General features: G+C 34.9%; 2 protein-coding genes across 19 annotated transcripts in view; one reads left to right on the top strand and one right to left on the bottom strand.

Annotated features, from left to right (window-relative positions):
* Window positions 1-1,053: 1,053 nt before the first annotated feature.
* On the bottom strand, window positions 1,054-10,136 carry FPGT (fucose-1-phosphate guanylyltransferase). Its single transcript, XM_039327221.1, has 4 exons — window positions 10,006-10,136; window positions 7,354-7,521; window positions 5,959-6,051; window positions 1,054-4,674 (listed from the first exon to the last, which is right to left on the bottom strand). The coding sequence occupies exons 1-4, from the start codon at window positions 10,082-10,084 to the stop codon at window positions 3,230-3,232; spliced, it is 1,785 nt and encodes a 594-aa protein (XP_039183155.1). The 5' UTR covers window positions 10,085-10,136; the 3' UTR covers window positions 1,054-3,229.
* A 27-nt stretch (window positions 10,137-10,163) lies between these two features.
* LRRIQ3 (leucine rich repeats and IQ motif containing 3) overlaps window positions 10,164-25,000 on the top strand; it is a 139,804-nt gene continuing 124,967 nt past the window's right edge. For 16 of the 18 annotated variants that reach the window (XR_005554735.1, XR_005554730.1, XR_005554732.1 and 13 more), the window contains exons 1-5: window positions 10,170-10,300; window positions 12,124-12,169; window positions 16,511-16,807; window positions 18,812-19,135; window positions 24,690-24,823. Coding sequence is in view for 11 of the 18 variants with exons in the window: in XM_039327218.1 (XP_039183152.1) it covers window positions 16,544-16,807; window positions 18,812-19,135; window positions 24,690-24,823 (722 nt within the window). In the remaining 7 variants the exon portion in view is untranslated. Of the gene's footprint in view, window positions 10,301-12,123; window positions 12,170-16,510; window positions 16,808-18,811; window positions 19,136-24,689; window positions 24,824-25,000 lie in introns of all 18 variants that reach the window. The other 2 variants (XM_039327211.1, XM_039327220.1) reach the window with 2 other exon arrangements.

The following is a 25,000-nucleotide window of genomic DNA, read 5'->3' as shown; positions in this document are numbered from 1 at the left end:
AAAAACAAATTCTTTTAGACTTTCATAGAAATATGAAAAAAATATTTGGATTAGTGTACAATAGAAAAATGCCGTGTTGTGGTCCAAAAGAGTTCTTCCATATCTTATGCTTTTATTAAGCTTACAGACAAAACGAGCAAGAGGAGGAAATGAAATCCAGCAATAAAATTAGAAAGTGACCAATGATAAATGTGGCAGTTACTCAGAGACAGAAAACAGACAAGAGTGAGCATACCAATCAATTTTTTTTAAAAAAATAAGTTTCTAAAATCTGTTCCAAGGTCAGTAAGGGATAGGTAGCATTGCTCTAAGTTATTGGAAGATTTCATGTTTTGTGTAAGAGAAAGAACTGTAGGCTATTTATTGAATTGGTACTTGGTGCCGCAGTGCACAGAAACACGAGGATTTAATCTTGTAGAAGAGGTTACAATGCAGCTGAGAAGTCCTGAAAAATCAAAAAATGGTAACTAAATCTGACAAAGAGCAGTAACTAAATTCAAACAAAGAAACCGACAGACTTACATTATGATCTTAACTGAATTGTTCTGAAGAAAAGAGAGGGTAACCATATGAGCTCTGCAAAATTGGAAGCAAAAAAGAATATCATCCAGTTTACTAATAAGAGAGCTACTATGCAACCTATTAACTGCTAAGCTTTACAAAGATCATCTGGAATATTTGGGTCTTAATCTTTTTTAGCCACTGCATTTAATGACTTTTATTGTTTTATCAATATATAAAATACAAATAAAAATAAAAATAAGGAATTAAGGGAAGGAAGAAGAGAGGGGAAAAGAAAATATGAGGTATAAGGGAAGAAAGAAAAAAAGGGTCGACTTCCATTCTATTTAGCATAGTTCAAGATAACAACATTCCAGTCTCAACTTTTTATTTTTACACATTAGTATATAACTAACCATTTCTATAATAACAAATCTAATTGGCAAAACCAAAGTCAAAATTTCATTTTTCACAAGCACAAAATCCAGAAGTGATATCCAAATAAAACAAATAATTAAATATATTCTCCTCTTTGAATAAAACAATCAATTTAACTATTTTTGCTTTATTTTCCTTGCTGTAGAAATAATATGTATTTCTATTTCCAATTAATAATCTTTATAAATTATCACCATTTATATTAACAAAATTCACTTGTCTTTTTAAAAGTTGCAGATTTTCTTAGAGCTCTTCTTTCAATTGTATCAGGAGGTTTATATTTAATCAACGTAAGATTGTGAAATTGCCTCTTTCCTCTTCCCTGTTCGACTCATCCAAATGCTACTAAGATATATCCCATTATGCAAGAAGTGCAAGTCCTCACCCCCTCCTTTTAATCTCAATTACAAAGCCAAACAATGAAGAGAGAAACTAAAAAAGAAAAGGAAAAAAAAAAATAACTACCAAACAAAGAACATTGACTTCTAGGAGACACTCACAATATTCTCAAAAATCACACACACCACTCACTGTCACTGTTGGCCAGGCTGTCCTCACCCCCTGGTCTTTTTCCCCTCCCTTTATCCTTCTTTATGTTTTCACTTTTATGCATAACTAGGAAAGCTCCACTCAGCTTAAAAGATGTATGGGGTTAATTTCATAAACAAGAAGTATCTCCAAAGTGGGTCTGATGTTTTGTGAGAAAATTGCTCTTGCTTGCATCACTTCAGATTTTAAGATCCTTGAGAGACAATTTGATATTTTGAAAATTCTGTGCTTTGGATTCATGCCTGAAACTCACACAATAATGTTCTTATTTGTTCAGACTTTAGCTAGATTCTGAATTACAATTTGTTTTTAGATTAGACTATCCCCAGAATCTATTTCCAAAAAAGGTTAATAGAAGAAAATGGCATATGTAAATATCATAATTTTAAGAACTTGCTAGTTAAAAATAATATATATTTTATTATAATATTATTTTATTTAATATATATTTTGTCAGATGGATGTCAAAGAACTTACAGAGAGCAACGTCCAGACTGGAGTATTGCAACATGCTGTATATAGGGCTGCCCTTGAAGAGTATTCTATAATGCAGATTGTGGCTGTGCAGGCAGTTAATGGAATTGGTTATCTGCCATGATACCACTGTTCTGCAAGCTAAACTGATTTCCAGTGTGTTTCTGGGTACAATTCATGACTTGGAATCAGGATATTGATAATCTTTCCCATTTTCTGTCCTTCCAGATCTGGTAGGAAGGACATTTTCTGAGTATTGTTGGCTAAGCAATATCAGCTGGCAGGTTATATCAGCTGATCTTTTGTCAGGTCTTGAAAACTTGTTTTTTTTTATATATTGTTTTGTGTTTGAACCTGGGGTTCTAAATATGTGATGGAGCCTATCTCCTAGTCATGTTAATAGTGATTTTTACCATTTGTATTGATATGTTTTATCTATTTAATTGTAAGCCACCCAGTACATATGTGAGATGGGCAGGCATATAAATTCATTAATAAATAGGCATTTTAAAATAATCTTTTTATTATTTTGACACGATCATTATACAAAATTAGGTTAAAGTTTAGATATAACCTTTGAAGAAAGCAATCCATAATTATGTGGTAATGATAATGCCAGGATATGCCTAGAATTATTAATAATCTTTATCTTATAACTATATCAAAATATGACAGTTTTCTCAGTACCATTCATGTTCAGAATGAAACATATTTAAACAAAATCCTGATTACCTAATTTGCACATTTCAATTTATTTTGCTTCATTTGACCTCAGCCTTGTAAACAGATATCAGATTTACACATGAAACACAGAATAGTGTTATGAACATACATTTAAGAAATAACATAACTTTATTGCTTGTTTGTAATGAACAAACCTGAAAAATAAGAATGTTGTCAGAAACAACTTTTTCTATGTAAAAAGTTTTAAGTAATTTTCAATCAAATACCTAATTAATAACTTTTATTTCCCACTTGAATAAAAAACCTGAAAACGTAATAATATGAAGCAAAGAAAATTTCCTCCTTTGTGTTTTTATAGATTTCAAAATATTTCATTAATGTTTTCATCAAAAGAATAGTTTATCTGCATTTTTTGCATTATTAATGTTATGCTACAATAACAGTCTTAATGCAGTTTCATTATTTCTACTTCAATGAAACACAAAAATATGCATAGTGCTTGCTTCTGGGATTTGGAAACCTTGAAAGCAATTAGCCCTCATTGAATTAAAATATGGGGAAAAGTACCATTTTTCAGCCACTTCTATATAATAGATTTTTCTTTCAGTTTCTGCAGATTGATTTCTTCATAAAGTTGCTGCCGGAATTTCAGCATATCTTCAACATCTTTGTAGCAAAGCATTTGTTCAATAGACAACAGCTTAAAACTATCTAAATTAAACGGGGACTTATTTTGCACTGAGTTTAAAATCCCTAATGACACTTTCGCCGAATCACTTAAATAAGAGCATACAGGGAAGATTCGAATAGTCCACAAACTCAGACATGTTTTGTCCCCTGAAAAGAGCTCATCTGAAATTCTCAAGCCCCAAAGCTCTAAGCATTGTTTAAGACCAATGCCAAAAAAACTTAGTAGGTTTATATCTGCAAGATTTGCCACAGTCTTTTTCAAGTTATCTTCTATGCCCAACACCATGCTCACATACTTTAATTCTCCATCAATTCTTATGCTCAGAGTTGTCATAAAAGTATTTGGTGGTATATTTGCTTCTGTGTCAATGGAACAGCCACTGATGATACTGTTTGTCCCTACTGAAACCTTGGAATCCAATCTAGAATATTCAATTAGTGAACCAGGTGCAACAAAACACTTTGAACTAAGCATACTGTGAATGATACATGCCGATTTATCCAAGTCTTCTGCCTTGTTTGAACAGATGCTAAAAATATTTGGCAGCAGACCCAACTCCAATTTCATTTTTCTATCAGAAGTGTAATGAAACAAACACTCACGAGTAGTTCCAATATGATGGAATTTGGAATTATTTAGGAGTATAACATTGAGAGGCAAACCTTTTAGTATGTTAAACATCTTCTCTCTTATTTCTATTAGACCTGATTCTTTTGTGACATTTTCAACTTTTGTTGCATAATCTTTTGTTGCTCCAGACCCTAATGCCTGCAGAAAGTCACCATAGGCATCTATTTCATAGCAAAGTTTGCCTATCTGTTTATAAAATGTTAGCATCAGTTTTGCAGTGGTGCAATCAATGTAAAATAAGCTATCTGTATATACAAACTCAGATTCCATAAATGAATCCCCCAGGTCCCCAGGAGGTAATGTTTGACAATTATTCCTTTTATACACTGCTCCAGACTGATACATTTTTTCAATGCTAGGCTTATGCAGAAAAAGATTACAAGATCTGTACTCAAGTTCTTTTTCTATCAGGGGTAATGGAGGCTCCAATACAAAAACTCCATGACATGTACCAATGCTCAAACTGGAAGGATGAGCTAATGCAGTAAATCCAGACTGATTAAACCTCAGGAGTTCTGTTGCATCAATATTATAAAATTCAATATCATCTGCGCATGTAATCAAAACACCTGGATTCATACAAGCAGGAAAATCAATGTACATGGCTAATTTCAAATCAAGCATTTGGTAAATTGGATCCCCACAGGGCAAAGCTGTGAAAATTTTTCCCAGGGCACTGGCATTCGGTAAACGTTGACTATAACCACCTTTATAAAAACACAAAAAATGAAGAATATTTAATATAAATAAAGCATGCATGTGTTTATATTCATATGCATCCAGATTCTAAAGAATTTCACTTGAGGTTGATTTTTTCATATCTTGTGTGTATGTATGTAAGTATGTATATATATATATATATATATATATATATATATATATATATATATATATATATATATATATATATATATATATTTTACATGATGCACGAATGAATGAATCCCCACACCTTCTACATCAGACTTTGAAATGATGGTAAGGGGCAGCAGGAGGAGAATATAATCAGGAGTAACATCCGCATAACATTTTAGAGGAGATTATAAGGCCCAAACCAAAGAAAATACACAGAGATGCACTGACCTAGAGAAGTTTCTAAATAAAATCACCTCAATTGGACAAAGATTCTACAAAATATTTCAGCGACAGACTTTAAATGTGAGGAGTTTGTTATGGTCAGAGAACTGAAGTCAAAGCTTTAGAGGTTTACACTGAACTCAGAAACACATTTGTATGTAGTGCAGTTCAACTCGCACAAAGACCTGGATGGCTTCATTGTGCATGAACTGTAGTTGCTGAATTCTCTTTAAATGATTATCTCACATAGAGAGCCAAATGTACAACCAGCACAAAGGCAAGACTCTTCAGATAGGTTACAGCTAACATACATATTAAAGTGATGAACTCCTGCACCCTGCATTTCCATTATGAAAACTCTGGAAGAACCCTCAACTTGTACAATTCACTTATTTGCTATAAACCTTCATTTAAAAAGGCTGTGCTTCTATCTTCAGCATTTACATTGTATGGAGGAAGTTACAGAGCATTTGAGTTCTTCTACTTCCAAACATCAATGTAAGAAACCAAAGGATATATGATTCATCATATTCTAATGCAGTGACACTGAAATGACTGCTTTCTAGTGAGTTGTAAAATCATTCTGCCAAAAATCATAAAGACTTTCCAAATTCGATATTATTTATCAATGTCATACTTTATTCTTTCCAGCTTTATGTAAATTATAAATAACTGAATTTTTGTGGGTCATTAATATTATTATTTGTTCTACAGTCTTTCCTTTCCCTAAAGAGTTTTGAGCAGAATTTTAAAGATAATTCCAGGCTATAATTTAACCCAAATATGCTTATCTGACTTTGAGTATAATTTTGTAGTGGAAAGAAACCCAATTCATCTTCACTACTCTCTTCAGGGAAAAAACAAACAGACGTGCATCCTACATAATGTAAGGTAAGTTGATGGATAAAAATTACCAGAATGAATTAATATGATAGTGAAGGTATCCCATTTATCTCCATAATACTCTTCTAAACACCGAAGGGCGTGAAGTGTTGATCCACCATTTCCTACAAAACATTTTAACACATATTTAAATTTAGGAAGAAGAATTAACAGATTAGTTTGCAACCAACTGATACATCTATTTTTTGAAAGTCATGTTACTTTAAATCACACAACACCACAAAATTTATTAAGTCAACTTGGATCATTATCATTTTTACAATGGTCATGGAAAAGATGATTCGCAACTCTTAGTAGTAATCTCTGTAACTCTAACATCAAACAATAGCCATGGAAATGTTACTTATTTGCCAAATCAGGCAAATAAAATGAAAAACTATTTTCTCAAGATTAGAATTAATCCGTTTTATGAGAAGTAGTCTTTTCTGTTTAGATCATACTGTGAAATTTTCATAACATTTTAAAAGTTTGGATTGAAAACTATAAAATGGAAATGTTTTATATATTTATATTTAATTATATATTTTTAAAAATGCTGAGTATTATCCAACACAAATCATGAAGCTCATATCAAATATAGGCTTCATGTCCAGATCTCTATTTTCTCCCTAGAATGCTTTTTAAAGGAAAAAAGTTTTCATAAACTGAGATACTGTAAAATTTAATACAAATACTACCTAAACTAGAAAAATCCTTAAGAGTCTATTCAATTGACATATTATCCAAAAGAACATCCAGATCATTAATAGCAACGGAATTTCACATTTGAATCAAAAGAAGCATAATAATAGTAATTGAACATATTTTAGAAAGTTTAATTAATATAATTTGGCTTCTAATGACATTCTGGAAATCTTTCAGTAAAAGATACAGCTGTCATAATATGCACCAGAAGGAGAACCTTTTTATCAGTCTGAAAATTAATCAAATTGTACTGAACATTTAACCACAAACTGTCTTCAGTTTCTGTTCATCAGATGATTGAAAAGTTAAACTTAACAAACTTTAGGCAGAAGCCAGCTAATATATTTTTAAATTCCATGGATTTTAATGAAAGAAACAGAAGTACTTAATTCAGTTTGAATGATGGCAGCCTTTCCAATCCTACTGTTTCCCATATGTAGAAGTTCAACACAGTCATGATGGTGCGAGAGAGCATCATGAATGGATGTCTGCAGCAAACTGAGATTACATTATGACCTCACAGTGCAAATTCTGCTCTTTTAGATTTCTATTCCAATTTCTGGCATAAGTTCCATCGTTTCTTTTGCTCATCTTTCCTGTGGATGTTCTGGCCCCATTGCTGGAAGGACTGTGTAATGTTTTGAATGTACTGTATGTATGGGTATATATGTTTTGTTTTATTTTGATAACATTATTAACTCTCTCTAAATTGCAGAACCTACCAATTTTGGGTCCAGGAGGATCAGCAAAAACATGATAATCCACACCCAGGGGCAATTCTTTTCTTTTCAGCTTTTCTGATAATTGTTTTTGATAAGCTATTTCTTGCTTTTTATCAACTGCTGTTATTACAACAACATCCCAAAACTCTCCAGTCTGCACAGTTTTACCTGATTGGAAAAAGGAAATGTCATTACAAGGGATATAATTACCAAACTGATTTAAAATGTTCTTACCTCAAACAAGACTATAAAATCTTGAATTGGGATTCCTACTCCTTACTTCAGTCGGCCTCAACTAATATTTCTGTTATACCACCTACAACGTATTTACACTGCACTTAGCTACTAAAGTTCAGCCATTTTCTTCTTCCTTGGGTTCAGATTCACTTGATTCTAATGTATAGTGGTCCATTACTGCTTTCCTTCAGGCTGCCTAAAGTGCCAATGAAAGATGTGCATGTATTGAAAATGATTTGGAAAAGCTACTTTGGAACGTGTGGGAACATGAATGTAGCACTTCTTTAATGATTAAATTATTAAAGTAGCTGAGGCTCTATTAAAAAGGTGTTCTGTTTGCATTTCTGTGCATTCCAAAGCAGTCTTCTAAATCATTTTGAAAGCATGCAGTCTTAATCTCAACCTTCTTATTTTTTATCAAACATTGTTTTCCTGATTGCTCTTTTCACAAAATTGCATTTACTGGACATAAGAAAGTCTATGTTATATGACCCTGCAAAAGTGCTTAGCCATTCAAAAAGTGCTTTATATGCACTCCAACATATTGAAAAATACGTCCTTTAAATGCTTTTCCAATGCTGTACAATACTTATGCTTGGGGAGCAAGGGTTTGACAGTTTTCAGAAGTGAATGTGGTTGGAAGGAAAACAAAAATATCTCTGTTCACTGGAATAATTCTGCGAGTTTTGCAGTCCCCTACTTCACAGAGAACTAAAATGCTTTTATTCCATGTACAAATTTTCCAGTCTACCTATTGGTTAGATATGCTTAGCTTTATCAAGATGAGAACACTGTATTTTCTATAGTGAATGAAAACTGATGTGCTCATTCCTTTATTAAGAACCAATACAATTTATATATGAATGGAACTATAAATTTTATGTCAACTACTTGCCACTACATAAAGAAAAAAAATTACATTCATTTATTATAAAGCCTCATTAGAAATAGGAGCAGGTTCATACATCATACTAAATTGTAATAGTTTGATTTTGGCTTAGCATGTTGAGCTAATCTAGCCAACAGCACTTTATTCAAGAGGCTATGGTTAAGTAAATTATGGTTTAGTGTGACTGCAAATCCATAGAAGTTATATGAAAAGTTTGAATAAAAGGGTATCTGCATAATCTACAATGGTTGTTATAAAATTTCATTACATGCTATGTATTTGCCTCTCAAATGAGCAATAAGTCCTCCTCTCATATCAGATTTTCAGTCCTTCCCATTAATAACAATTGCACATTCTTCTTCAGCATCAATTGAAGAAAACTTTCTATCCAAATGAGAGGATCTAACGCAGTGGTTCTCAACCTTTCTAATGCCGCGACCCCATAATACAGTTCCCCATGTTGTGGTGACCCCCAACCACTTATACATTACTGGGTGCCAGGGGCGTGGCCAAAGAAAAGGGGGAAAAAATGGCGGACAGCCTTGTTTGGCGACCCCTGTGAAATGGTCATTCGACCCCAAATGGGGTCCCGACCCACAGGTTGAGAACCACTGATCTAACGTTATTGGGGATACCAAACAACATCCTCCCTCTCAGTTGCAAGGAGATGAAATAAAAAAAGTCACACATTTTCTGTTGCCTCATGAACACTTGGTTTGTATGAGCTCTTTGAAACCCAAGGCTAAGGCAGGGGAAATAGCAACCATTTGTCTGGAAGAGTGGGAGTGTGCCTGCCAACCTTTTCAACATAATTTATAAGGTTGGGACAACAAGCAGTAGCTTCCCTTCTCCTATTCTTTACAATCCAGATGTACAATTTGTGCCATTTTTCCACAGGGCACTAAAATCCTCCACCAAGAGCATGCAACCAAAGGGTGCCACGCCTGAGGCACCAGCGTGTGTGCTCTAGAAGCAGTCTCACAAAGCCTCATCAGAAACAGACGCAGGCTCAGTTATCATACTAAATTGCAGCAGAGGTTGATTTTGCCTCTGCACGTTGAGTTCATCTAGCCAACAGCACTTTATTCAAGAGACCATGGTTAAGTAAACTATGGTTTAGTGCAGGGGTCTTCAAACTTGGCCCTTTTATGATTTGTGGACTTCAACTCCCAGAATTCCTCAGCCAGTATGCCTAGCTGAGGAATCCTGGGAGTTGAAGTCCACAAGTCATAAAAAGGCCAAGTTTGAAGACCCCTGGTTTAGTGTGACTGCAAATCCTTAAGAGGCAATCTGATAGCAAAGGCCTTCTAACTTACTACAGGCATTTTAAGCCAGTGTTAAAAAATTCTCACCCACTGAACTGATGGGGGGTGAGAGGGGGAGATAGATTTTGAAAGCTGCTTTCTACATGAGCAATTACAAGGGCGTCCCTATTCTCAGAGCCGCCCATCCGGCTAGCCATCCAAAGAAGGTATTGCCCAGGCCCCAAACCACGACAACCCTTGCTGCAGCCCCCAGACAGCCACCTCTCAACCCAGCGAACTTCTCCAGCCTCTTCCGCGTAGCTCGCCGACGCCGCGCTTCGGCCTCGCCCGCCAGCGGCATCCCGGGGTCGCACGCCGCCTCGCTCTCTCGTGCTTCCGCCCTGAGACTGACGACGCCACCGCCTCTTCCTTAGCGGAGACGGGACGGGCCGAACAGGCCTTGGTGTCGCGGAAGAGGCCGGTTGCTTGGCAACCGAGAGGCGTCTCTTGAATCTGGCTCCCGCTTTCTGTCCCGGGAAGGCGAGCGGACGGGACGGCTTGGGATAGGAGGGAGTCGGTGAGTGAAGGAGGAGCAGTGAGGAAAAGAGCTGGAAGGAGGGTAGGAAGGAGAAATCCCGAGGTCGAGGGTCCTAGCTGCATGAGTTACGTGTCCGGAGTTGCTCAGAGACAGCCTTTGGTTGCTTCTGACCTGTAAAGCTTGGGAAGAACCAAGAGGGAGGGAAGTTTTTAATCCGGAAATCTAACTGTCTCTACCTAAACCTAAATACCTTTTATTAAGAGAACGGAAATGAAGGTTGCTACCTTTGTAACGGAAATGAAGGTTGCTACCTTTTGGGGGGTGATCTCTCCCAGAGAAGAATGTGGACATTAAGGAGCGATTCTCCCAGTCTCATAGTACCCAGCGAACTTAATTCTCTTAGCTGCCTTGCCCTGGGAAAGTTGGGGTAGGAGCAAAAATTACTCCTCAGAATGGTAACTGCTCTTTTGAAAAAGGAACAGATTTTTCTTAAAAATGCATTCTTAGGACCCCTGAGGGTCCCCCCCAGGGATTAGTGAAATCAAAATTACTGTATTTGGCAGTTATGTTGAAATCTCATCAGATAATCTTGAGACACTGTAGGGGCAGTGAATGTGTCAATTTTAATTTTTAAATTGGTAGATATTGATAAACATAACCCATAAAAAAAACTCTTTGCGGGGGTCCTCCATAAGTTTTAAAAGTGGGAAGAGATTCTGAGAGGAAAAAAATTAAGAATGCTCTATCCCAAATCATGAACTAATTATAGAGGCTGAATTAATTTAGGCTAATATCTGAGTAGTACAGCCAAAGAGTAGAGGATTTGTGTGCAAACAAAGATACCAGCAACTATGGCTTGTCCATTTGTTCTGCTGGCAGGCTGTTGTAGCCTACTCCTAGTATCCACATGCACCGAAGTATAAATCCAGTTAATTTAATTGGGTTTATGTCTATGGAGATTCTTAATCATCCTGGACGTGGTTGTCTCAAAACTGTTTTTTCCCCCCTAAGGCAATAGGACATTCTTGGTTTTTTTCCTTTGAAAACATTTAACTTCTCATCCAAGAATTTCTTGAATGAGAAGCAAAAAGTTTTCAAAGGAAAAAAACCCAAGAACATCCAGTTTTCTGTTGAAAAAACACACACCTTTGGGTTTACTATGATAAGGCTACCGTCTGCTAGTGGAAACCAAAAGTGAATACTGTATTTGCTGACTGTATATGCTGAAAGTTCTCTTAGAAGAAGTCTATAGGACAGTGGTGGCGAACCTATGGCACGGGTGCCAGAGGTGGCACTCAGAGCCCTCTCTGTGGGCATGCGCGCCTTCATCCAGTCTTAGGCCTTCAGCTGGGTTTTATAAAACCTTTTCGCTTTAGGCCTCCGCCACCATGTGCAAAAAAAAAAAAGGTTCAATCAATCAGTCAATTTCAACTTCTTGTGGGAAAAAAAAAGATCTTGCAAAGTTGGAATTAATTGATTGAACTTTTTAGTCCCACCCAGTCTGCCATTACCACTGCAGCCACGCCCACCCAATGGGCCACACCCACCCGGCACCTGACGATGCATAAGTGGGTTTTGGGTTGCAGTTTGGGCACTTGGTCTCTAAAAGGTTCGCCATCACTGCTATAGGAGCATAAGATTCACAAGATAGAGCCAAAGCAAATTCTCCAAGTTAAAGAAAAATGAAATATTCCTCATATTGTACTGATGATACAACTGCACAAAAGTATAAATATGTAACTCTTAAAGGTTCACAATCAGTGGTATATATTTCACTTAAAAAAGTCTAGTTTAATCCTAGGATTGTAGAGGGAAATAAAACGCTAACTGAATTCTGAATTGATCATGCCAATTCTTTCCAGAGCTGAAGGGAGTGGTTGTGTAAAGAAAAATTCTTTCTTTACAGAGGTAAGATTTGAATAGCTTATATTATTTTTATGTTTGATCATAGAAATAGGTAATACAAATATGTTTGGGGACAGTTCTGATAATGCCAAACAAAATAGTTTGCTTCCTTCTCAGAAACTAATGCCTTTTTAGGAGAATGACCCAGATAGGCCTCAATTCTTACAATCCTTGTGTTAAAAACAACCAAATGATCTTCGTTTAAAATACAGCAGAGGTGATTATATTTTCTGAGCCTCCAGCCAAAATCATGGTAGTCCACAAATGCATTCATTTATTTATCATTATTTATTTAAATTCACAAAATAAATATAGTATTTGCTGTGTTTGTGGCTTAAGGTAAAAAGATTTTTTCATTTGTCATTGTCAGTTGAAACCTCTCATTTAAGCCACTAACTGATTTTATTTATTTATTTATGAGACTTATATACCGCTTTAAGTGCAAGCACTCTCTAAGCGGTGTACACCAGTAAGCAATGTATGTATATATTTACATTGCCCCCAACAATCTGGGTCCTCAGTTTACCTACCTCGGAAGGATGGAAGGCTGAGTCAACATTGAGCCGGTGAGATTTGAACCGCCGACCTGTTGAACACAGTCAGCTAAAGTGGCCTGCAGTACTGCACTCTAACTGCTGCGCCACCTTGGCTCGGATTTATCAGTTTTTCCACAGACATAATCATTTACCAACAAAATAAGTTTTTATGCTCTTCTTTGAAGAGTCAAAGATGACCAAGAAGTACATTCTGCTTAGGCTTCTTGTTCTTCAAATGGGGTAATCTGTTATTATATACTTACATTAATTTTAATACTGGGGTTGCAAAGCAAATGTATCAGTTATTTTCAGTTGAATAAATTTTACAGTTGTATAGGTTTTTTTGTCTCTACTGGTGGATCTCAATTGTAATTTTGACTAGGTATGCAAGTCTCAATAGAATTAAGGAAAAATTATTGATATGTGAAAATTTTATTTCCTATATCATGGCCCATTTTAAGATTCTTGACAGGTACCTTTACTCTCTTTTTAATTTTAAGAGCTCATGCCTAGTCTCCCAGAGATTATAAAGGTGCAAAGTGCAAATGAAAGAAAATGAAGCAGCGGTGCCCTTTGATGTGGTTTTACCATGTACAAATCTTGCAATAAAAGAAGTCTTACGAATAAGGCAGGATTCTCTTTAAGGAATTGTCTGAAATTCATCTTGGTGGTAACAAAATGACTGTTTTATGTGCCCCTTAAAGTAATGTTGTATATGGGAAACAGAGAGTGGTTTCCTTGCCTTTAAATAGTGTATAGAAATATATATTTTGAAGGTTTGTTGTTAATTCTGTAAATATTAAATTGACATCTCTTTAAACCATGACTAAGCATATTGACATGAGGTGAATGGATCTATACAAATTGAAGTACAGTCTCATTTAATTTTATGATTTACTCAGTTAAGACTACATAAATTACTTCTGTAGTGATCTCCAGTGACCTAAGTGAGATTTTAATTTTGCAAAGTTATAAAATATTACATTTTAAAATATTCTTTAACAATTGTGCAAGATTGATTGCTACATTGAAACTACCGTTTAGGACTAGAATAGACTGTAGGACCAAAAGAGTACTCTCCACTTCCATATGGTTTTTTCCAATAAACCTTTTCACTTAGAAATGTCCATAGAAATACACTTTTTATAGAGAAGTTGCTTCCAATGTTACTAGCTATTGAGAGAAGAGAAATGAAGAGGAAATTTAATATGCATAATTTCAACCCTAATCTAACTCTGTTTAACCAGCCATCATTGTTTTGAGATACTTCATTTAGAATCATGTTACAGTTCTATTCACTATAATCTCTCTGTGTGAAACCATTCTATTTTACCTTGCACAAAATCCTCATTTGAAATCTGCTACAGCTGAGGAATTAAGATATGTTGCTAGCCCAATTCACACTTGTTCCTATTCTTCTATCAGTTCCCTAAAATTCATGCAGTTGTGTTGTTGGAAACAAACAAATGCTAACCAATCCTCAACTGATGCATGGACGCTGTGAATTCTAGATTAACTTCTACTAATTTTACTTGTTACTTGGCAATATTGGTTCTGGTTGTTACTCTGGCCAGCTGTTGGCTGATGACTTGGGGATCTGTCCAGTACCAGCCCTGCTCAGGGACCAAGTAGGTGGAAATCTTAGACAGATGGGCTTTACCCAGCTTCTGCCTACGTCAGATACAACTGTGCTTGAACCAGGACATCCTGATTACAGTAGATCACACCCTGATTTACCATCTGGCTGGGCAATTACAGTGAGCTCTATGTAGGGCTGCTTTTGGAAACAACTCAAGCTATAGCTTATACAAAATGTTGCAGCAAGACAGTTCCAGTATAGAGTAACACATGCTTCAATCACTGCAGTAATTGCCAGTAGGTTTCTAGATTAGTTCAAAATGTTGGACATTACTTTTAAAGCTTTATATGGCACAGCATTAGAATATAGCAGCCATACCCTGACTGGATCGAATCTACCTGTTTGATCCGATCCACTGTGAATCTATAGATAGTCCTTTCTAACTACGAGATTTATGAACTATGGACTACAGAGTTCATGTTCAGCCCTTTCCAATCCATTAGATTTGTGGAATGTGGACTAGATATGATCAGGCTTTCTCTGCGTCAGCCGTAGTTTATGGAATTTCTTCCTGCAGTCTTACATTTTAAATAATATATAAATAAGCTAAGCCTCTATTGTTTCAGTGCTTCTTAGATCTGGTCAACACCAGTTGTGGTTTGACAGAATCAGAGACTATTGGTTTATAGGGAAAAATCAGGACTTAGGAAGTTTGCTGGAACAATGCTGATCCATGAAGGCTTCCATGATTCCTGTCTTAGAGGTCCTAGCTGTAAAGACTTGTCCTTGGGATTTTACATGATTCAACTTTGGATTCTCTTTCTTTGTTGTTTGCTGCTACTCTAAACATTGTCTGCTCAGGAGTCTGCCTATGCATGTATGAAATTTAGACTGAATTTATGACTTCAGGTTAAGCCTGACATTTATTTGCAACTTTAAGTATTGCTGTTCTTAAAGCTAGGACGTCCTGAAAATCTCAGATTTTCAAAATTTAAATATATGATACTTAATGCTGGTAATTTATTTATTTATTAGATTTATATACCCTCTTTTTTTCAAGAGCTCAAAATAGTAGGCAAAACACGCTCTCTTCTGTAATGGGAATGATTGACCAAGAGTTACTCAGTCAGCTTCTGAGGCTGATAGAGGACTAAAACTTAGGTCTTCCTGGTGCCGGTTCAGTTTTATTCTTGTAAAGATTTATAGCTTAAATTTACAAAATCCAGGAATAATAGAGACTGTAGTTCAGTACCAACCCTTTGGGCATTTAGAAAAGACATTACATCTAGCTACTTTGGCAGTTCTTGAACTGATTTGAGAGGTGGGATTCCCCTCTGCAGTAAGTGATAGTTTATTTCTTTTCAGTATCTTCAATATCTTATTCCTTGGCATAGTAAGATTTAAAATACATTATTGTGGGTTACTATTGTCAAATCTATTTACTGAATTGGAGTGTATGCTATTTACAGCTGGTTGCGATTGAAGTGACACATAAGCCTTGTTAATGAATAACTAAAAACAAACACAAAAATAAATAGAATGAGTTAAAAAAAAATACAATTCTTTAAATAAATGTTTTGAAGTCATGAACAGTTGACTCACTTTTATAGGCTCTAGGTCATTTATCAATCGAATCCCTATCCTTTGAAACCCTCTGCCATTTAATTTTATAAAACAATTTTGTAAAATTTTATAATTTATAAATGTGTTCATTTTCAGGATTTACAAAGCTTTAAAATGAATTCTTTTGAAAATGGCTTTTAATTCATGTGTTTTATTGATCACAAGGCTATCTATATCATCCATAAATTATCCTAAAGTTCTGGCAATACAATTTTTATTGGCTGAATTATATAATTTTAAAAATATCATTATATTATATTACTGTTTTGGTGGACTTGACCCAAGAAGGAAATCTATCATATAATAAAACAAATCAATAATTTGCAATTGAGAATATTCTTATACCCTATTGTGGTGTGTAAAGTATGAAGTGCTTTGTTTATCTGATAAATGTAAAATAGCATTCCCCCCCCCCAGATGCTTACATGTTCTTAAATGTTCTCTTAAATATGTTTTCTTCTTCCTAGCTTCGCTGTTATGGCTGGTCTTTTTATAAAGCAAGGTGAACTGTATGGAGCAGTTAGATATTTACTTTATGTATTTGAAGTTTTTTTTAAAGGAAAGTTGAATAAATATAACATACTGTGTAATCCTTTCTCCCTTTAGATCTCTCATGGATAAACCGTAAAGGAGATAACTATGGAGGAGGAATTTTTAGAATATCTTGTCTGTGTGTCTGAAAAACTACTACTTGAATATGGCCAAACTGCTGATGAAAGAGATACAAAGAAACTGAGAAATCTTGTTATGGTTAGACTGCATGCACAGCATCTATATGATCTGCGAAGCATGCCATATTGTGTTTCACTCAGAATATGTGATCTGTCTTGTAATTTCCTTACAAATATTGATGCACTTGAATATTGCACTAATTTAATTAAATTGGATCTCCATAATAATCAGGTGAGTAGTAATGGCTTTAAAAATGTAATTTTCGAAATAATCTAATCTATACCAATAGAAGAGCTCCTAATATTTGCATCAAGCTAGGTGTGTTTTAGTATTATGGAGTTTTCCAGTGAAACTGCACATGGATTCTTTAATCAGTTAGGATTCTTTTGGTCGTTCCAGCTGTTTATTGAATAACTAACCTAATGAACACTTTTGGAAACATATATATTTCTTGGATGAAAACTAAAATATGTATAATATCTCCTTTGAAATTTCAGTGATCCTTTCTATATGGTGGCCGTGGGTTATAGGAAACCAAGGTTTTATTTCATTGGGAGGGCATTCAAAGATGGGGGCAATCAGTCAGATTCCTTTCAGTATTTAATTTTTTATTTCTAGACTTAATACTGATAATATTAATGGGCCGAAGCACCATAAATTGATATTTTGGCTCAAAATGTTTGATGAGTATTAGCCCTCCTCCAAATGGCAATAGTCTCTTTGCAGCCTGAAAAATAGCTGATCAAGATTCTTCTGCCTTGTTTCATGTCTTGTTATAGTTTTCCCTTGTTTTTCTTGCATACTTTTGGGAAGGTGGGAATCTGACTTATTTTTTTTTAACATTCACTTTAAAAAATGCTCAAGTTTACAGACTCAGGATGATGATATCAGGTTCTGTCCCTCTATGTTATATGAATAGAGAATCCTAATCATGCCTTTGAACACGTATGTAACTGGTCCAGGCCTTTGCCTTTAAAATTTTAGATAGTGGCATTTTTGTCATCGTTTTGTTTGTTGATATTTCCTTTACTTTGTAATATGTACACTATGTCTATAAAGAAACAAATTCATAATCTAAAATTTGTACAACACAGAATTGTTGTATAGACCATGTACTATTTATGCTACAACTTCTATAAAATAATTGCCATATTAAAAGTATCTTAGAAGTTTCTGTAGATAAAAATGTCTCTAGGTAGAGCTGGTTATACTAATTCAACCCCCTTGTTTTTGAGTTTTCTAAATCTGGGGAGTTAATAATTTCTAATAACTAAACCTTTTAATGCTCCTTAAAAATGCTAGAGGAAAACTATATAATTTTAGGAAGGTTTTTAGATAATTCTGATTCTAAAATTCAGGTGCATCTGGAGATCCTCCTAGTGTACCTGAGAATTCATTACCTCATTTCTCGTATTCTTCCATTCCCTTTAACTGATGCATTAGTTACCATACTATCAATTTTTGTAGGCATTATCAACTCACTGATTTTGCACTGATATTTTGGTGATTTCCCCTCTTCCTTTTTTCCCATTGACCGTGGCAACTTTAAGTTGCATGAATTTCAACTCTCAGAATTCCCCAGCCAGTATATATCATAATGTTGTCAATGTTGGGAAACAATATATTAGTTGACATTGACTGGCCTTTTTCTCTTTTTTACTTGAAAAGGCAAGCTTTGGTAGCACTAAATTGTAATTGTGGACCAGATTTGATCATTGTGCTTTTTGAAGAATTATATACAGATAGTCCTCGCCTTATGACTACAATTGAGCCTAAGATTTCTGCTGTTAAGTGAGACATTTGTTCAGTGAGTTTTGCCCCAGTTTATGACCTTTCTTGACACAGTTGTTAAAGTGAATCACTGCAGTTGATAAGTTAGTAACCCAGTTGTTAAATGAATCTGGCTTTCCCATTGACTTTGCTTGCCAAAAGATTGCAAAAGGTCATTATATAATCTTGGGACAAAGCAATAGTCATAAGTATGAACCAATTGCCAGGCATCTGAATTTTGATCCCATGATCACATCATCATGGGGGACTATGATTACTACAAAGGTTGTAACTGTGAAAAGGGGTCATAAGTTACTTTTTTCAGTGCCTTTGTAACTTTGAACAGTCACTAAATGAACTGTGGTAAGTCAAGGGCTACCTGTACTCTTCAAGGATAGTAATATACTTATTAAATCATTTTTCATTTTTATCCCCTTTTAAAATAGTTTTTCAATCCTATTTCAGCTAGAATTACTTCCTGGTCCAATGTTTTGGAGATACATGAAGAATTTACAATTATTATATCTACATGATAATGGAATTTCAACACTGGAAGATGTGCATTCATTATCTTTTTGCCCTAATCTTATTGCACTCACTTTATATAATACTCCACTGTGCCTGAAAATTGCCTATAGGCACATTGTTGTTAACAGCATTTTTTCACTCAAGGCACTGGACTACTATGTCATTTCTGATGAAGAAATAACCGAAGGTTGGAGACTAACTGAAAAATACAGACCATTTACTCTGGACTTTTTTGTTGACTATTACCCTCTTTCTGGAAAGGTAAACACAAAGTAATCTAATATTTATTAACATGTTACGACGTACTGTACGCCTTCCTAGGAACACTAAGTTTCAAATATATTCTCAGTTTGAAAGCATGCAAATGCAATCAGATAAATAGGTACCACTTTGGTGGAAAGGTAACAATGTTCCATGCAGTCTGGCATATAGTCATGCTGTCCACATGACCATAGAAACAACAGTACTGACTACCTCAGCTAGGCAGTGGAAATGAGCACCGCCTCCTACACTAGGACACGATTGGGCAGAGGAAACCTTTATCTTTACCTTTATATTCTAACAATCTGTCGCCTTTATCTGTGTTCAAGCCAGAACATTTTCATTTAGAGTTCAGTGTGGGAAAGATTCTGCCTCTCAAGAGACAAGTCCTGCAAATACATTTGTGAAATATTTGCTTCTCTCAGAAAAAAATAAGTCTCAATATGACTATTGTGGAAAGTGGTCATAACTCTCTATGAGTTACTTTTAGCATAGTCTCAATATCTATAATTATGCAGAAGTGCATTGTATTGAATTCGCTGGGAAACCAGCTCTGGTAAATATTATAGGATTTTTTCCAGACTAGAGAGAAGAGGTGCAGAGTGTTGGTTTCCTGCCATTTCCAAAGTGTCTTCCATTTTGGCTTGCAGATCTCCAGGGCAGCTTGGCAGACTGAACATGACTCTGCTTTTAGTGGAGTCTACAAATTGGTCAAAATAGGAGCTGGTGAAAGGATCGGCTTCTCAGAAAACTAAGGAGAAGATAAGGCACACCTGGTTATGGCTTCATACCAGTGGTGGGATTCAGCCAGTTCGCACCGGTTTGTCAGAACCGGTAGCTAAATTTTGTTGAGTTCGGAGAACCGGCTGAATGCACACTGTTTCCAGAAATCCATTCTAGGCTTTGAAGGCTTGGAGGAGGCCTCCCAGGCCTAAAAAGGCCCACCAGAAGTGCGTGGATGCCACTTCTGGAAGCCCGTTCTAGGTCTCAGAGCCCAGGCCTGCATCCATGCAGAGAACCGGTTGTTCTGATATTTGAATCCCACCATTGCTTCATCCATATTTTCCCTGTGAAGAGATTGCAAAATGGCACTCTCCAGTGAGTTTGAGGGTCAGGCAAATATTCATCTTGCCTAAGCCATGCTCAGTGCCCCTTAAAGAGACGTTGTGTTTGCATACTTCCTCAATTGCTTTAGGAAACTACTTACTACTAATTTCTTTGGAATTAAGAATCTTTCAAAACCTAAGTTCTACTATACTGGGAGAGTTTCCTTTCCTCCTGGATGAAAGAAGCTCTGAGTAAGTTTAAGAATTAACAAGAGAAGCTTTGATTTTTTGAAAAACAGCAAAAGTGGGATTAGAATGTTTATTTTGGAACGTTAATAAGCTAGAAAACATTTCCTGTGGGATGTTCAAAAATTAATAAAATTGTATATGAACTTTTTGAAATTAAAGTTAAATCCTTCTGTGGGAAAATTTTGCTGAAAAGAAAACAAACGGATGGCAAACAAATAGCAAGAGGGGGATTGGCTTCAGAAAGTACAAAGAATTACTCTTAAAGAACAGACTATTAGAGAACAAATGCACTGCGCTATTAGACTGTAGAGGAAATTAAGGCTTTTTGTGACCAATTTATTCAGCACTTACTTACAACACAGGATATAGAAAACAACAGAATTTGTTGGATTAAACAGACTGATTTGAAGGTGGATTTGGAGTCTGAAAAATACTGGATTGTAAAAGAGAAAAGTCTGAAAATTAATTTTTAAAATGCCAGAATATAAGAGTTATGTGCAAAATGATGTCACAATGGATTTATGAATGAAAACAATTTTAATAATGAAAAGGGCATAAAACAATAAATTATAAGAGTGACTTGAAAAAGCAATATATAGAAGATGGGGTACAAATAAATAAAACAAGGAAATTCTTTCTGAGAAGAGACAAAGAGAAACTGCTCAAGCTGTTCCAGGAAGGAAAACGCGAAACTGAAGAAATCAATTTATGGGACACTACTTAATGGGACTAAAAATCCAGTTTTTTAAAAATGAAAAAAAATATAATGTGAATCTGTTTAATAAGGGTTAAAATACATGTGTTGCAGTTTCTGGTAGCTGTTAATGGGATTTCTTTTTGTCCAGGATTGTATGACAAAGCTTTAAAGATTTCAGCATAAATAGGGAGAGATTGTATGATGCATTTTATGTAATTTGACTGTTGATAATAGATTACATATGGGAAGAAGAGTTTTGTTTTTTTGTTTTTTTTTAAATGAAGTGCTAGAGAAGGTCTTAAGTTAGCCAAATTATTTATACTTGTCGGGGGGGGGGAGGGCAAACAATCTTTTATATACCTTTTTATTTTTTTCACTTTTGTTCTTTTGTTTACTGTTTATATTTATCTTACTCTATATTTCTTTGTATTTGTAAACATTAATAATATTATTTTTTTAAAAAAATAAAGTCCCTTTGGCTTGTGCCATTCAGGATGAGAATAGTAGGGAAAGTATTTTTGTTCTGTTTTCTGTTCATCTAATATAAGTGGCAAATTATTAATACAAATTCCAGGTTTGCCCAAAGAGATGGGTGATCTTGTGATATTTTCTGCAAATGAAGAAGTTTTGGCTTTAGAGAATTCACAATTGTCTCCAATCCAGCCATTTATTTGCCCTGGAATTTCCACTTGTGGAACTCAAACATTAAATAACAGACTTCTGTATTAAAAGTGTTCAACTCCCATCAATGGAAGTCTTCTTCCTTAACTGAGGTATACCCATACTTAGGGTTACCATATCTGGATTAAAAAAAATCAGGCTGATTTCTAGATAATAACAGTAGATAAACCTCTAGGATTAATGATTCATTTGAAGGGGTAATTAGAATCAGATGGTTGAATTAATGGGATGATAATCAGATGTGAATGTTGGAGATTCTGAGTATTCACTATCAAAATCTGATCTTTACAACACAGGCATGTGGAAGTTTGTTATGGCTTGAACAAGAGAAATTACTGAAGACCTAAAAAATTCCGCTCCTAGTTGATACTTACCAGGCTGGAAAAGTTTGCAAAACTATTTCCAAAGAGTTTTAACTCTACCAGTGCACTGTCTGGCAGATTGTGTACACATGGAGGCAGTTCGGCACCACTGTTACCCTCTCTAGAAGTGGTTGACCAAGCAAGATCACACAAAGAGCAAAATATGTAATACTCTAGGGGGTCTCCAAAACTGTAGGGTAACAGATAGAATTAAAGGCATCTCTTGCATTGGTGAATGTCAATTTTTGTGACCACTGAAGAACAACGGAATGCATGGAAGGTTTGCAAGGAGAAAGCCACTGCTGTCCCAACAAATATTGCTGTCCTTTTACAGCTTGCAAAAGACCACGTGGATAAGCCCGATGGCTATCGGAAGAATTTTCTATGGATGGATGAAATCAAAACAGAACTTTTGTCTTGAGTGAAAAGAATTAGGTTTGGTGAAAGGCAAACAGTGCATTATAGCATAAGAAACCTATCCCATTGCTGAAACCTGGTGGTGGCAATGTCATAATTTGGGGTTGCTTTGCCATTCTGGAGCAGAACAGCTTGCTGTCGTTGATGGAACTATGAATTTTGAATTGTATTAGCAAATTCTACTGGAAAATGTCAGGGTATCTGTCAATGAACTGATTTCAAGACAAAATTTATCATGCAGCAAATCGATAGCCCAAACACAGGTGTATGACTGAAGAATGATAAAAGCAGAAGGAAATGATCAAATCAAAATTTTGACTTTAATCTTGGAGAAAAGTTGTGGAAGGACCTGAAGCAGACAGTTCATTCAATAGCCAACCAAGTTCCCCGAGTTGAAGCTGTTCTGCAAGGATGAATGAGCTAATATTCCTCAAAGCTGATACATAGGATTGATCAACAATTCTCGTTAATGTTTAGCTTCAGTGATTGCTGTACAAGGGCACACCTGTTATTAAAAAATACAAACACAAATATGTAGCTTTGGATCAATTTTTACAAATAAATAAACCAGTAAAATGTTTTTGACCCATTTGTTCAATTGAGTTCTCTTTATTTAATTTTAAGATGGAGAACAGATCAAATTGTATGTTGTATCTGTACAGAAATATAAAAATTCAGGAGCGTTTCACAAACTTTTAAACTGTATAGTTGAGACCTAAACTTTTCCTCCTGTTTGGTGAGCAAGTATGAGAAAGAATTGGATTGCTGTGTCCAGACTACATTAATCTGATATTTTTATTCCCTGTAGAAACATATTAGTTCCAGGTAATTATAGTACAATCTCATGTTCAGAGAATTACATGACTGCTACAAATCTAATTTTTAGTAAATGGTAAATGGTGAAAAGGATTTGCAGACAAAAATTATAATTTCATTTCCTGTGAAAAGATGAATCCTGATGTATCTTAATTCACAATTAGGAAAAATTTCTCAGCTCAATCTCAATGAATACTATATAAGATTTTATTGTTCTAAAGTTTTCTACCAGTAAAACTGGGTCATATTTCTGATCACATATGCTGATAAGAAACACTTGCTTATTAGAATCATTAAATAATACAGAAAGACAACAGTCTTTTAATTGATTTTGTTTGAATTCTGAAATAATGAATTCTATACTGAGAAAAAAGTGTTGTTCATAAAAATCCCTGTTGAATCTTTATTCATGAAATTCTTGTCAAAATATAATACATTCTTCAAAATAGCTTATTGATAACATTCATGCAAGAACATCATTCATGCTGATACACACATAAGTGCACACACATTTATTAAATGTATAATATTAAATAATTTAGGAATTATTGGTTCTATGTCCCCAGATGGTGTTCAAGGTAGAGCATTATTCTTGAACATTGTGCTATGAATCCCAATTAGACATCAAGTAGGAGCAGATTTGTACAAATGGGATCTGACAAATATCTTTACGTTGTCCCTTAAGCTGTACATGCTGAATAAGATAAGAGTAGTTGGGACCCTACGTGAATCAGTCAAAATCTAGTCAGTGATGAATTATAATTCATTATATCCATCCTGCCAAGAAAGAGCAGTAAGATTCTGAAAGTACCATTTCTATTGAAATTGTTACTTTTGCTTAGGATTTCTCAGCCTTAAATTTAGCATCAACTTATAATTTGTGAGTATCCCCAGTTCTAGTTTTGACAACTATTGACTAAAGCCAGCTAAACTAAAATGGAAAAAAATGCTGCTCGGAACAGCAAAAATATATGAAATGCTTCTTGCAAAAAAAAAAAAAAAAGAAGAAGAACAATGTAAATGTCTCTTCCTATGATAAATGGAACTATAACCAGAGAATAGGAGAAATTTATGATCTCTTATGAGTTCAGTTAAAAAGGTTTACATAAAAGCAATCTATTACCAGAATACATAAAAATTATTTATAAGCCAAAACAAAATAGCTAGGATGCTTTATCCAAAATAATTGCTTTCAGAAATATCATTTAAAAATAACATATTTAAAAGCATAGTTGGTTTTAATACAGTTTGATGAACATTGCTATATTGCTTTGTTTTATTTTTAGAATACTACATTTCAGGAAGAAATGAAAACAGTAAGAAATATAATTTCCAAGATTAATCATGTTCTAGTTCATCATTCACCAATCTTGATTATTCAGAGGTGGATCAGAGGATATTTAAGTAGAAAAAAGTTGTGGTAAGTTTATTTTTACGTAGTTTTAATCAGGTGAGTTTTTCATGTATCTAATTAAAGTTGCCATGTCAAATAATTATGAAGTAATCCTGAAGAGGTTTTAATTGAATATTTTAGAACTGAAAGATATAGTTGCTGATTCATTGATTAAGCATTTTGCTGTTGGTTATTTCAGTACTG

The sequence above is a fragment of the Crotalus tigris genome, unplaced genomic scaffold (assembly GCF_016545835.1).
Source record: "Crotalus tigris isolate CLP2741 ecotype Arizona unplaced genomic scaffold, ASM1654583v1 scf7180000024358.1859470, whole genome shotgun sequence".
Classification (NCBI taxonomy): domain Eukaryota; kingdom Metazoa; phylum Chordata; class Lepidosauria; order Squamata; family Viperidae; genus Crotalus; species Crotalus tigris.
The sequence above is the reverse complement of the archived record's forward strand: the minus strand, read 5'-3'. Positions and strand labels throughout refer to the sequence as shown.

What these genes read in the sequence shown, in the direction of transcription:
- FPGT (XM_039327221.1), bottom strand. Translation starts at nt 10,084, where the DNA reads ATGCCGCTGGCGGGCGAGGCCGAAGCGCGGCGTCGGCGAGCTACGCGG. An exon ending in TCCTCCTGGACCCAAAATTG is followed by an intron (nt 6,052 to 7,353) that starts GTAGGTTCTGCA and finishes AATGTTTTGTAG; the next exon opens with GAAATGGTGGATCAACACTT. An exon ending in TATCATATTAATTCATTCTG is followed by an intron (nt 4,675 to 5,958) that starts GTAATTTTTATC and finishes GTTTTTATAAAG; the next exon opens with GTGGTTATAGTCAACGTTTA.